The sequence below is a fragment of the Artemia franciscana genome, chromosome 12 (genome assembly GCF_032884065.1).
Source record: "Artemia franciscana chromosome 12, ASM3288406v1, whole genome shotgun sequence".
In the NCBI taxonomy this organism is placed as follows: Eukaryota; Metazoa; Arthropoda; class Branchiopoda; order Anostraca; family Artemiidae; genus Artemia; species Artemia franciscana.
This window is the reverse complement of record NC_088874.1, coordinates 41,070,774-41,085,834: the sequence shown is the minus strand read 5'-3', so window position 1 is coordinate 41,085,834 and position 15,061 is coordinate 41,070,774. Positions and strand designations below refer to the sequence as shown.

Genomic DNA, 15,061 nt, shown 5'->3' with positions numbered 1-15,061 from the left:
CTATTTTTGTTAAGTCCTTCCTTTTGAGATCTTCCGACTCAATTCGGTAATAATCTTCTTTTCGTTTGGCCCCAGATGATCACCATGCTATATTCATCCTAGCCTTTACTGCTTCATAGCCCTAGAAAGTGGGACCAAACTATAGCTTGAATTATCTTTGGGAAATTCCTCTGGAAAAGTTTTTTGAAACGCCCATGTCTTGCAGCTAAATTCAGGAACCGCGTTCTAGTTGTAGTGGTATCGTAAAATAAAATAATAATAATTAATAATATAATAATATTATTAGTAGTGTAAGTAAAATAATATACATAATAATAAGCAATATAATATAATGACATAGTAAAGTAGTCGAACGGGTAGCTAACCTTTCAGTCAGACGGGTAGTTTCAATTATCTTCGGGCAATTCCCGTAGAAAAGTTTTTTGAAACGCCCACGTTTTGCAGCCAAATACATGAACCCCATTTTAGTTATAGTGACAAAATAAAGTAATATGATAATAAGCAATAATATAATAATGTTTTCAATAATATAAATAATAATTAACAGCTACCGACAATTAAAAGCATAATTTTGGTTTTAGATGAATAATTTAGATTGACTTACACTTGCGCTGTTCTTAGATTGACTGATTACTTTTAAAAATTTAACAAGCACATACCTTTGTAGAATATGTATATTGAATATTTTGGAGAGTTACAATTGTTACATAAGAATTATCGCCTTCCCATGTATAACTACCTCAAAAAGGTAGTTAATGAACTACCACCTGGTACCATAAGATCTGTCAGAAATTTAGCGTGCTAGTGATAGGTAGGGACCCAATAAGATAGTACTTGGAAAAGGTAAGTAAGAGGTACAATAATTAATGATTATTTCACTTACAATGATTGTAATAAATTCACTTATAATAATTCGGATTATTTCAGTATTTCATTAATGTATCTCAGTTCACAAAATAACTCAGCATGTTTATATAAACTGAATAAGGATATCAAGTCTGTGGTTCGACATCCGTATCACGTTAATGCAAAGTATACTAAGTAATTTTCGGTTTGTATCCTAGATCATTTAAAACGAACTCAACTAGGTCAATTTGACAGCAAAAGAGTACGAGGATTTATCCTAAGTTTGATTCAAGTGAGTCAACCACCATATGATAGTCATGTTCCTTATTCATAAATTGCTGAATGCTCGGTAACTTACACCAAGAGGACAAGTAACTTACATGTTCGGATTCTCATCTGGGTAGAAGGGTAGAGTTTTACATCTACCCATTCACCGACTCGGAATTATGCTGTTACTTAGACTTTTTCTTAGATCTGAGCTTGCTTAAGAAATAAGTAAATTAAAATAAAAAAAGAATTTTAACATATTTTTAATCTTAAAATAATAGCAAAGCAAATCTCAAAAACGTGTTTTCCTTAAAAGATGAAGTTGATTCTCATCTATCGAACAACAATAATAAGATTGACATTTTATGTTCAAACATTAACGACTGCAAACATAAATGACTTATTACATAAACAGGACTATAAAGGACTGCAAAATGGAAGTATTTCAAACATTTTCAAAGAGAACATAAATCTTAAGTAGCTTTTAAGTTAATTATTAATTGATTCATAAATTAATAAATTCTTTAAGCTCTCTAATTGACTATCATTAATGTTGATGGTAAGGCACTTGTGTTCAGAATATCACGATAAAATCATAAGTTTTTTGCACAAAACAATGACTAACCAGATATTGTATGTCGATAAACACCAGGCTTGACAGTTCGCACTTCCACGTTGTTTACACACACCGTGTGTTGATAGTTGGAATTACTCGGAAGCCAAATTATAGAGGCCGAAGTTGCTGATATTTGATTTACCTATAAATAGTGAGAATAATAGTGTCAAGTAAATCTGCACAAAATTAATAAACATTAAATACAATGAAATATAACATTATAATATAAAAAACTGTAGTACCGTGGTACAATAATGCTTTAGTTAAGATTGAATGTAGAGCACAGCCTATACAGACACCAGTTGCGCCACCATTTTTCAAAAGCAACACATAGCTATCGTCGCAACATCGACGGTAAAGCAAAGATCTTTCCGTGCTGATTGGCTGTGGGAGCATCGGAGGTTAATAGAGCCAAGATCTTCCCGCGCTGATTGGCTGTGAGAACAAAGGAAGTTAACGCCTATGCGTGTTGAAATCCTTCTAGGGCTCCGCGCAACTGGTGTCTATATAGGCTGTGATGTAAAGACTGTTGGGTTGAGGAGGATAAGACAAAAATTTATGCTCAAAACAACTTTTCTTTGTTTAAGTTTTTGCTTCATTCTTTATTTCTTTTAGAGAGGAAGTCCTTTTTTGTTTCATCATCCATACAAGTTTTATTTTTCCCTCTTTTTTTTCAAATTTTCCGAATTTTATTCATAAAGGACTATCAAGAAACCACATTTTAAACTACTTACGAATATAGTGAGTGCTGAGATTATTCTATCTGAGTGAAAAAGGGCACGAATGACAAAATTTTTAAGAAAGGGAAAAAATTAGCATGCGAAAATTGGAGAGAGCATTAAATGATTAGAAGTAATTTTCTCTATCAAATAATATTAAATAGAATTTAACTACTAAACAACTCAAGGCAGCACGAAGCTACCTGAGGCCAACATAGCTACCCACGCTCTTCCTCCATCCCAATCTATTCCAAGCCTTCCTCTTTACATCCTCCCAGGATGTTCCATTTCCTAAAAATATTTTATGAAATCCTTCCACCCCAACCGCGGACGACCTACTTTCCATTTACCCCTAGACGGTTGGCTGAAAAGGACAATTGGCAATCTTTAATCCTACATCTGCAGAACGTGCCCTAGCCATCTCAACCTTTCTCTCACTATAGCCTTAGAAAGCGGGATTGAACCACACTTTTCGTACAACCTACTGTTTGAAATATGGTCACTACGCCGGGTAACGAGAAAAATCCGTAGGCAATATCTCCGTAAAACATATAGAAAATCTTCGTCCCGCTTTCAGAAGTGCCCATGCTTCAGAGCCGTGGTATAATTAAGGTTTTCCTAAAATTGCTTGGTACTTCCCCTTTTTCAAAAATAATATTCATGATCTTCAGTAATTTGTTTCTAACTTCAAAGCAGCCATATTTAATAAACTCGTTTACCACATTATCAGCACCAGGAACCTTATTATTTTAAACCTTTTAGTACTGTCGCTAATTCTTTCTCACGAAACAAATCTTCCTTCGTATCAAAGGTATCACAAACCTTTTCATTTTTCTCTATATCTTTTCCTGTAACTCTATCTCAGTTTAGCCATGCTACAAACGTTCTGGCCGTATATCTTTAATTCTTTCCTGATCACTAATTATGCCCCACTCCTATCTTTAACTGGGACGAGTCGAAATTGACTACTTCTTTTCAATTTATTAACACGTCAGTATAATATTTTACTATTCTGCCATCAGATCCTCGGCAGTTTTATCCATGGCCTTCACTTCACACCTCCTTAGTTTATATTTTAATGTTTTCTCCACTTCCTTTACATTCCTTTAGTTTTCATATGATTTATCACTCAGGTTATTGTACAAGCCCCTTCTCCTCTCTATAGACATAAAGCCTTTTCACTAATATTCCTAGCTGTGGTCCTAACTTTCTTCCCTAAGACACCATCAGAAACTTCACAAATTGTTTTCCTAAAATTATTACATCCATCTTCCAGATTGTCAAATTTTAAACTCTCCAGTTTAGCATTCAACTTTTCCTAGAGATTTTCTCCCAAATTCTCGTCCTGGAGTCTACAAACATCATAACTACCCTTCCGAAATTTCAGATTTAAATTACCCTAGACATTACTAGATGGTGACCTTTACTTTTAACATTAATAAAAGCACTCCTATATACCCTAGTATCTTGTACTGATCCTGCCAGTCTTCGGTTTACAATAACATAATCAATAAGATAAGATCGATAAGATTTATTAAAAAAAATCCTACGGGCCATAACAAATCAATAAGGTGTTCTGTTTTACATTACATTATTACCATGTTAACTTAGGGGCCATTTTATGACCATACACTGCAATGGTTACAACTAGATTGTTAAACATACAAATTTCCAACAGCTTGTAGCCATGTTTGTTTTCTTTTCTTACAACAAATTTACCAAGGCTAGGACACCATCTATTCCTATTTCTACCGACCTGTGTGATAAAATCTCCTAATAAAAACACCATACGTTTACCTGGGACCCTGTTTATTTGCTCCTGTAACTGAGAGTAGAATTCATCTAAGTTACTAGTATCTCCATCAGTCGGTTCTACAGAGGCAATATACAACTATAATACTATAAGTGATACCTAGAACTCTTATGAGCAATTAGCATTCTATTATTAAGACCTTCTTAACCTCAACAAGACTTAGAACCATCCTTATTCATCTTGAGCCCTACTCCCTGTCTATGTGCCCTTCCTCCCTGAGTAAACAAATTATATATCCCCTAATTTCAGGCTTCCTACCCCTGGGATTTGAGTTTCTAAAACTCTTAATAAGTCCAGTTAAAATCGTTTGAATTCGTCAGTCAAAATATCGACACGATAGTTATTTTTAACGTCGTAACATTCCAAGTTCCAATTTTCATGTTCTTTAAATAATCGAAATTATTTTGGCCTCAGGACAAGCAATGTTCCCGGATACTAGTACAGGACGGAGACAAGATATCGTCTTAAGTCTACAGCGAAGCGCTTAAGCCAGCTTAGAATTGGACAGCAAGAAGTCTCTGGGACCTCCAGTATGAATGGAGGCTTTGTGCAATCCTGGGCCCATCTTGGTCAAAAACATGGTTATCAGCACTAGACAATGCTCTTCTTTCAACAAGAGTTTAAATCCTGCACAGACAGTTTCAAGCCTAGAACATCCGGCATATTATATTATCATGTCTACAAATATTTTGCTGCTACGTTGAGGCAACCCATAGTAGATAAATTAGCTAGGAAGAGGTTTCTCAGTCCGAAAATGCCCACCAAAATAGACCAAGCCTAGGAAAATTATCCCTCAATCAGAAGCCTGTGCAAATAATGTGTCGTTTACTAGGCTATAATTTCCTCGAAGGGCGCCACTCCTCAAGTGGGAATAGAGTTGGCCGCAAGATCCCCAGTCTTGCAGGTACCTTAAAAGGGTCAAGGCAGCCCTTTGTAGAGGTCCTTATCCATAGATCTGGATCTTACACCCTAAAGCAATAGTCCTCCTGTAGAAGATCCTTCCAATTTGAGGTTCTGCATCAACATGCAATTTAAACCATTTCTCGGAGAGGATTTTTAACTCACGGGACGGGAGGACACACTGGTGGGCCCCGTTGAATGTACAAATGAGGGGCCTTCTTCCTCGTCTACCTGCATTTGCATCCCTAGGCGAGGGTTTCCCAGTTTCTACTATGGACTCCCAGGGACAAGGTCCCAACGTGGTCCGTGTCTCCTATGGAGGTGCCCTAGAGATCTATAGGGGGTTCTCCTATCGCCACCTGGGGACACGCTGAGTGGACTGAGGAGGTCCCTGTGCTAAGAAATGAACAGCATGGTTTTCGGTCAAATCGGTCTTATCGCAACCTTATCTTCACCGTTCAGGTACTGCTTGACTACCTCAATTTTGTACTGCCCTTGTTACCTCAATCTTATCCTTACCCAATATCACCTCTTAACCAAGTCTAAGTGATTTAGTCTTTTTAAAATTAATTTTCAAACCTACTTTTGCACCCTAAACTATCAGAACCTCCCAAAAAATCATTGATTTTGCTAATATTTTCATCTAGAACAATCATCAACATAATCTAAGCGTAGCAGTGTCTCAATTTCTCATTTGATTCTAATAAATAAGTTTCCTCTTTCCATTTCCTAGGCTCTCCCACAGCATTTGCCGTGCCTTAGAAAAGAGTCCATCAAAATTATTTGTATAAATGAGGATATTCTGCAACCCTGCTTAACTCCTGATTCCATACTAAACCTGTTACAAGAATTATTTCCTACCTTAAACACAGCATTGTTATTCTCGCACAGAGAAATAATCACTTTAATATCTTTACCTAAAATAGGTCTATGTGACAAAAGGGGTCAGATGACTCGACAGTGCAACCACTTCCCTTCATAAAGCCACGCTGTTCTTTCCTTAAAACTTTACAGAGACTCTAAGTCTAAAAAGTATCATCATAAAAAGCAATTTATTTCCTACAGAAACCAAGCTAATGCCTCTATAATTACAAAAAAACACTCTTTATCACCTTTCTTATGCAGGGGCTTAACTAAAATCTTCCAAAGATCGCTAGATACTTTACCCCTTTTAAAGCTCATGCTAAAAACCTTCAGTAATTTATATCTAAATTCACAACCACCAAATTTAAAAAAATCATTCCCTATTTCTATCCTTTTTGTTTAACCAGGGCATTAAAATCCGTAGTGAAAATACCCCTAACAATTTTAGTTCAGAATTGAATTTTAGCAAGTCTGAATTTTAAGTCAAAATGTCAATACAATACTTGTGTATTGACGTTTTAACATTCCAAATTGCAATCTTTTATTATTGAAATCATTCTACTATGGCGTGACTGTCCATAATAGATAACGTAGCTAGAAAGAGCTTCCTCAGCCCGAAAAGGCCAGCCACAAAAAACAAAACCCAAAAGAATTATCAAACAGTTCGTGGTAACGAACTGTAGTAAGGAGCGACCCGGCTCAATAGTAAACGAAACTCTAAAAAACGGAATTTTAATGCTAAAAAATACATCAAAAGAATCGAATTTTTATGCTGATTCTAAATATATAAGTTTCATCAAATTTAGTCCTTGTCATCAAAAGTTACGAGCCTGAGAAAATTTGCCTTATTTTAGAAAATAGGGGGCAACACCCCTTAAAAGTCATAGAATCTTAACGAAAATTACACCATCGCATTTGGCGTATCAGAGAACCCAATAGCGAAAATTTCAAGCTCCTATCTACAAAAATGTGGGATTTCGTATTTTTTGCCAGAAGACAAATCACGGGTGCGTGTTTATTTGTTTTTTTTCCCAGGGGTCATCGTATCGACCAAGTGGTCCTAGAATGTTGCAAGAGGGCTCATTCTAACGGAAATGAAAAGTTCTAGTGCCCTTTTCAAGTGACCGAAAAAATTGGAGGGCACCTAGGCCCCCTCCCACGCTCATTTTTCCCCAAAGTCAACGGATCAAAATTTTGAGATAGCCATTTTGTTCCGCGTAGTCGAAAACCATAATAACTATGTCTTTGGGAATGACTTACTCCCCCACAATCCCTGGGGGAGGGGCTGCAAGTTACAAACTTTGACCAGTGTTTACATATAGTAATGGTTATTGGGGAGTGTACAGACGATTCAGGGGATTTTTTTGGTTTGGGGGATGGGGTTGAGGGGAGAGGGCTATGTGGGAGGATCTTTCCTTGGAGGAATATGTCAGGGGGGAAGAAAAACTCAATGAAAAAGGCGCAGGATTTTCTAGCATTACTATAAAAAAACAATGAAAAAATAAACATAAAAAGTTTTTTCAATTGAAAGTAAGGAGTAGCATTGAAACTTAAAACGAACAGAGATTATTACGCATATGGGGGGTTCTAAAAATACCTTAGCATAAAGAGCGAGGTATTTAGGAGGAGATAAATACCTCGCTCTTTATGCTTAAGTATTTTTAGTAATTTCAACTATTTATTCTACGGCCTTTCTGATTCAGGGGTCATTCTTAAAGAATTGGGACAAAACTTACGATTTAGTGTAAAGAGCGAGGTATTAACGAAGGTACAAACTCCCTCCTATACGTAATAAAAATATAAGAATATAAAAGTTTGTTACGTAAGTTAATTCTTAAGTTAGGTATACTTTTTACTAATAAAAACGTTCGTTAAAAATTAAAAGTTCTAGTTGCCTTTTTAAGTAACCGAATAATTGGAGGGCAACTAGGCCTCCTTCCCCACCCTTTATTTCTCAAAATCGTCTGATGAAAACTAAGAGAAATCCATTTAGCCAAAAAAAGAATTAATATACAAATTTCATTTTAATAATTTATGTGCGTAGAGCCAAAATCAAACATGCATTAATTCAAAAACGTTCAGAAATTAAATGGAAAAAAACAAGTTTTTTTAACTGAAAGTAAGGAGCGACATTAAAACTTAAAACGAACAGAAATTACTGCCACAATTCTACTTTTTAAAACAATTAAAAGCTTTAGCATAAAGAGCGAGGGATTGCGGAGGGGACAACCCATTTTATACACGGAGTAATTTCTGTTCGTTTTAAGTTTTAATGTCGCTCCTTACCTTTCAGTTAAAAAAAAACTAGTTTTTATTTTATTTAATCCATCAATCAAAATCCAGTGCAAACGCTTTGCTGTTTACTAGACTGTAATGTCATCGAGTGGAAACACTCCTCAAGTTGACCCTGCAACGCTGATCGTGGTCACGGTTATAAGTATTGATCGTGATTAGTTCTAAGCATGATTGATCGAGAATTCGTGTTTGATCTATCCTTACGCCATTTTGAGGTCAAACAAGCAGGACTCCCCTTTCGGGAATAGGGACGGAGGAAAGAGTTTATGACGGATCAGAGACTCTATACTATTTCAGAACACAGGAGCAGCTGTAACCTATTATACGCAGCCTATCCTTGTCAGGAAATCTTCAGGGATAACTTGATGAATTGAAAAAAAATGAATTAAATGTTTAAGGAAATAGACCTCTATACACTTTCCTTTTGAATGTGTAGTTGTCATATAATGTGTTTTAGTGTCGTGAATGTGTAATGTAGATGAAAAGTGTAGTTAGCTTTGCTAAATTATTTTCACAATTTGAAGTGACAACACTGACAAAATGTGGTACTATCCTAAAAACTTTATTAACTGAAGCAAAAGAGGGATCCCGAAAAGTCATGGTTTTCAGGTATGAATAGACAGAGGATGGGTCCAAGGACTATTTTTTTTTACTCACTGGTACTTTAAACGAATAATAGACTTGAGTACGTCCTAATTGTGTTGAAAAATGCAGAAAGTCCTTTTTCTGAATGTCCCTTCTGGTCCAGGCTCTTTCTTCAAGTTGATGCATCCCATTTCAAATCTAAACATCAACTAATGAACGTTGTTAAATCAGAAAGAAGCAGACTCCCCTAGATAAGACCACTCAAACTAATATGCTAGCTAATCGAATTTTATTAATTCAGAAATAAGCCGACTCCCCATTAAGCATCCACCTTGATGTAACCAAATTCAAACTTATGTTAATTCGGAAAAAACACTCGAACCTATACGTTGGTTAATGGAGTTTTATTAATCCAGAAATAAGGAAACTCTCCATTAAGAGCCTACATTGATGTACCCCAAATTAGAACTTGCCCATTTGCTAATCGAACTCCGAATCAATTCTGAAGCAATTAGACTTCAAATAAGCATTTGGATATGTTAGGTAAAATGGATTTAGCTTGAAAAATTTAAATCATTCCATTTCAAAAGAAAAGTTGATTACCGATTGGAAATATATGACATTGACAAGTAGAAGGATTTGATTTGTTTTTTAGATATCGTCAGAGGTTGCACGTATTTTTCTATATTCATTGAAAAGACAGGTTTCATTTTTTTGAATAGTATCCATGATTTTTCCCAGCAAAAATACCTCTGGTTAGACTAAGGTGAAAGGCGGGTGAGGGAGAGTTGGGTAAGGAGAGGGAGAGTTAGGTGTTGATGAACAATAGGAGTACCAGATTAAAGAGTAGTGCTGTTTATCAGATTTGAAGTCAAAAAGTTAGAGTTGCCAGCATATTTTTACAGAAGGTGTCCAGGCTGGGTTATATAAATTTGTAGTGAAAAATTGCTGCAAGCACCAAGATTCCCACCGTGGGGTGCAGCTCTGCTTCTCGATTGGGTGATTTATTATGTAGGGTGATTGATTAATATAAAGAATTTTATATCATGTATTCGAAGTTCGTTATTTCTACGACGAATTTCTTTATTTTCTATCATTTGCATCACTTTCGTTGTTTTTCTATCAAATTCCATATTTTTAATTTCATTTAAATTTCATTTTCACACATTTTTATTTAACTGTGTTGCGTTATTTTTCGGCAATTCATCCAACTTTAAGTGTGCTCACGACTCTAAACTTTAATCTTTGACGTCCTTGAATTTGACCACTTTAATAAAACGAGCATCAGGTGAATTTGACCCCTTTTTACCATTCTTTGCTTGTACTTAAAGAAAAGATACCTCCTATCAACATGTAACCTTATTATCGTATAAAATCCTGACACTTGCCTTTACACCGGTTGGTGCCACAGGAGCTCCTTTCCCTATCACCATGGTGCATGCTGCATCCAATGATGCTCTTCTGCGCGGTGTTACAGAACGAACGCTTATGCGATGAGGCTAAAAAAAAATAGGTTGTGCTAAATCTCAAATCTGATACACATAAGATAGCTTATTTTAAAAGATTTTATTGGAAATGTATAACTACCTAATTACATGTTAGTTACAAAGTTACTGGCAAAACCAGTGGCATATACCGTTGGAATCCAGATAAACCTATAAATAGCTTAGAATAATTAAGTTTCAAAGATACACTTAAGCAGGAATTCCTTGTAAAATGGTGGGGGGGTTGGTAAAAATTCGGCCAAAACCCAAGCGATTATATTAGCATTGCAGACTATTCCGAAGACGACGCAGAAGCCTCAATTTCAGGGGGATGGAGGCCCTTTTTCCTTGTGCGCACAGCTGGGTTAAAGTTTTGCCAATGATTGCCAATTTTTGGCCTTGAATAATTTGTGAGTCTTAGTCGTGGCTACCAAATTTAGTCCAGGTGCTTTTCCATTGCTTAACAACCATTCTATTTATTTTGATCCCGTCTTAACAGTAATCAAACAGTTCGTGGTAACAAACTGCATATAAGGGCTCAATAGTAACCAAAACTCTAAATAAAAAAAAATATTGATACCAATAGTTATATCAAAAGAATAGGCTTATAATGCTGATTATAAATATGTAACATTCACCAAGCTTAGTGTTACTCATCAACAGCAACGAAGCTGAGAAAATTTGCTTTATTTTCAAAAAATGGGGGAAAAACCCTAAAAGTCAAAGAATCTTAACGGAGATCACATCATCATGTTGAGTGTATCAGAGAACCATACTGTAGAGGTTTCAAGGTCTTATCTAAAAAAAGTGTTTTTTTTTTTGCCAGAAGAAAGACAACGGAGGCGTTTTTTCTTTTCTTTTTTTTAGGGGTGATAGAGTCAAACCAATACTACTATTACTACTACTGCCACTACTACTAATAACTCACTGCAGTATCAGGTCGCCTGAGGCCAACGCAGCTCCGCACGCTCCTCCTCCAGCCTAATCTATTCCAGGCCTCCCACTTTAGATCCTCCCAGAAATTTCTCATTTCCTTTAAATCTTTATTTATGACATCCTCCCAACCCAGACAAGGACGAACTGCTTTCCGTGTAGTTCCAGGTGGTAGGCCAAAAAGGACAATCTTCTTGGGATAGCCATTTTGTTCAGCATAGTTGAAAGACCCAATAGCTACGGCTCTGGAGATAATATGACTCCCTGAGCCCCTCGGGAAAGGTCTTTAAGTTATAAATTTGTCCATTATTTACGTATAGTATTTGTTATTGGGAAGAATACATAAATTTTTCGGGGGGGGGGGGGGTTGAGGGTGAATTTTATGCTGGGTATTTTCACCGGGATAATTCTCCATGGGAAGGAAAGTTTTCCGGGGGGGGGGAATTTTTCAGAGGAAATTTTAAATTAGAGGAATTTTCAAGAATTCCTATACGAAATTCTTATTATTTGTCTTAGTTTATCTTTGCTAACTCAATTTTGCGTGTGGAGCTAATAAGGGTGGTTGCCCGGGGCAAATTTTCACTAGGATCAAATTGTCTTGGGAATCTTAACGTGGTAAAGGGGGTTTTTCAGTGGAGATGGAGACAGATTTCCCAAAATCATTTAAAAAAGGTCAGATATTAAATAAAAAATAAGTTTTTAACTGAAGGTAAAGAGAAACTTTTAAACTTACGGACAGGATTAATTACATATATGATGAGGATTGCTCCCTGCTCAATACCTCGCTCCCTACGCTAAAGTTTGAATTATGTCCCAATTCCATAAGAATACTCCTTGAACACAGGCGTCTTTCAAATAGAACAAAAAGAAGCTTATTCAAAAGTACTAAAAACTATAGCGTGAAGAGCAAGGTATTGAGGAGGGAGAAAATCCCCTCATAGACATAATAATTTCTGTTCGTTTCAGGTTTTTGAATTGCTTCTTACTTTCAGTAAAAAATTATGTATTCAATTTGACAAACAAAAATGTCTTGGGTTGATTTCGCTTTACTTTATTTGGACCAGAAGCATGACAATGTCCATTTAAATTTTGGCCTGCTATTCAACTGTTCAACCTTCACAGGTAGAAGAAAATTTTACAATCGTTTTCACATACACTTGAACTACCCAACCGTGTACTAATAAATTTTTATAGGTGCCTTGTATTAAATATACTATTGGGAATAGCATGTCAATTTTGATGCAGCAAACGCACAAGTTATGATAAAAACTATGGCAAAGGGAAAAAGAAACATCATTAATTTCAGTTGCTGTGCTCTAATCATATAATATTTCAACAGCCTAACTTACTCAGTAGTTCAGTGAGCAAAGTAGTACCACCCCCCCCCCCCCCATTTGTTCTTGCTTTATTTGATAGTCCTGCTACAATCACTTCTCCACAACTTAAAGACGTTAATATTCTCCAAATCATTTTAACTAACGTCGCTTAGACCAATATTAAATAAAAAAAAAAACAAGTTTTTTTTTAACTGAAAGTAAGGAGCAACATTAAAACTTAAAACGAACAGAAATTACTTCGTATATGAAAGAGGCTGCTTCCTCATCAATGCCCCGCTCTTTACGCTAAAGTTTGACTCTTTCTCTCAATTCTTGTTTTTAAAACAGTAAAAAACTTAACCGTAATAAGCGGGGCGTTGATGAGGAAGCAGCCTCTTTCATATACGAAGTAATTTCTGTTCGTTTTAAGTTTTAATGTTGCTCCTTACTTTCAGTTAAAAAAACTTGTTGTTTTTTTTATTTAATTTCTGAACGTTTTTGAATCAATACATGTTTTGATTTTGGCTCTCCGCAAAGGAATAATTAAAACGAAATTTGCATTTTTTTTTTTTTTTTGGCTAAATGGCTTTCTCATAATTTTGATCGAATGATTTTGAGAAAAAAAGAGCGGGGGAGGAAGCCTAGTTGCCCTCCGATTTTTTGGTTAATTAAAAAGGCAACTAGAACTTTTAATTTTTTACGAATCTTTTTATTAGTAAAAGATTTACGTAACTTATAAATTAGCTTACGTAAAGAACTTTTGTATTCTAATATTTTTATTACATATATGAGGGGGTTCACCCCCTCGTCAGTACCTCGCTCTTTACACTAAAGCTTAAATTTTGTCCCAACTCATTAAGAATGACCCCTGAATCACAAAAGCCGTAGAATAAATAGTTGAAATTACTAAAAATACTTTAGCGTAAAGAGCGAGGTATCAGGAAGAGGTGAGCCCCTCATATGGGTAATAATTTCTGTTTGTTTTAAGTTTTAATGCTGTTCCCTACTTCCAGCTGAAAAAAACTTTTTCATATTTATTTTGTCATCGTTTTTTTTTTTAAATAATGCTAGTAAATTCTGCGCTCCCTTCATGGAGATTTTCTTCCCCCATGACAGATTATCGACGGAAAGTTCCCCCAGCATATCCCCTTCTTCTCAACCCCTCCCCCAACCAAAAAATCCTCCTGAAAACGCCTGTACACTTCCTAATAACCATTACTATATGTAAGCACTGGTCAAAAGTTGTAACTTGTTGCCCCTCCCACGGGGACTGTGGGGGAGTAAGTCGTCCCCAAAGACATAGTTATAAGGTTTTTCGACTACACTGAATAAAATGGCTATCTCAGAATTTTGATCCGTTGACTTTGGTAAAATAATTAGCGTGGGAGGGGGCCTAGGTGCCCTCCAATATTTTTGGTCACTTAAAAGGGCACTAGAACTTTTCATTTCCGTTAGAATGAGTGCTCTTGCAACATTGTAGGACAACTGGGTCGATACGATCACCCCCGGGGAAAAAAAAAAACAAAAAACAAATTAACACGCATCCGTGATCTGCCTTCTGGCAAAAAATACAAAAGTCCACATTTTTGTAGATAGGAGCTTGAAACTTCTACAGTAGGGTTCTCTAATACGCTAAATCTGATGGTGTGATTTTCGTTAAGATTCTATGACTTCTAGGGGGGGGGGCGTTTCCCCCTATTTTCTAAAATAACGCAAATTTTCTCAGGCTCGTAACTTTTGATGGGTACGACTAAACTTGATGAAACTTATATATTTAAAATCAGCATTAAAATGCGATTCTTTTGATGTAGGTATTGGTATCAAAATTCCATTTTTTAGAGTTTTGGTTACTATTGAGCCGGGTCGCTCCTTACTACAGTTCGTTACACGAACTGTTTGATTATGTTTTTCCTACCAATTCACGTAAACATATTTATTACTAAAAGAATAGTACAACAAATATATTTTTTTCATTTTTGTACTATTTGGTGCCTGTAATATAAATTTGGCAAATACAATTTTTTCCCACCTCCATTCCCTTCAGAAGTACTTGTTTTATTTTAAAATTTAACATAAAAATAGGCATTAAAATATAGCTGACAAAATTTTGATTATATTGTGATTGTGAGTGTGTATTGTGATTATATTGTATTTTGATTATATAGTTACTATTCAGCAGCAGAAAAGCCGTTCAAAGGTAAAGAGAAGCTCTTTATCGTTGGACGGAGACTGCAAATACAATTTTGGACGAATATAGTTGGTGTTTTAAGCAAGCATGGACACGTTTCATTATTTCAAAAAATATTCATCAGCTTTAGTAGTTTATTGAAGTTTTCAGTTTACATCAGACTTACGACAGAGGTGACATCAGTTATTCGTATTGAATGGTTCACGAAAAAGTCATTCATTTAAATTGGTAAGCA

General features: G+C 35.7%; 1 protein-coding gene across 12 annotated transcripts in view; it reads right to left on the bottom strand.

Moving 5' to 3' along the window:
* LOC136034132 (RIMS-binding protein 2-like) overlaps positions 1–15,061 on the bottom strand; it is a 317,880-nt gene that overhangs the window by 77,301 nt on the left and 225,518 nt on the right. For all 12 annotated transcript variants that reach the window (XM_065715293.1, XM_065715294.1, XM_065715292.1 and 9 more), the window contains 2 exons: positions 10,294–10,404; positions 1,739–1,871 (listed from right to left, as the gene is read on the bottom strand). In XM_065715293.1, coding sequence (XP_065571365.1) covers positions 1,739–1,871; positions 10,294–10,404 — 244 coding nt within the window. The remainder of the gene's footprint in view (positions 1–1,738; positions 1,872–10,293; positions 10,405–15,061) is intronic.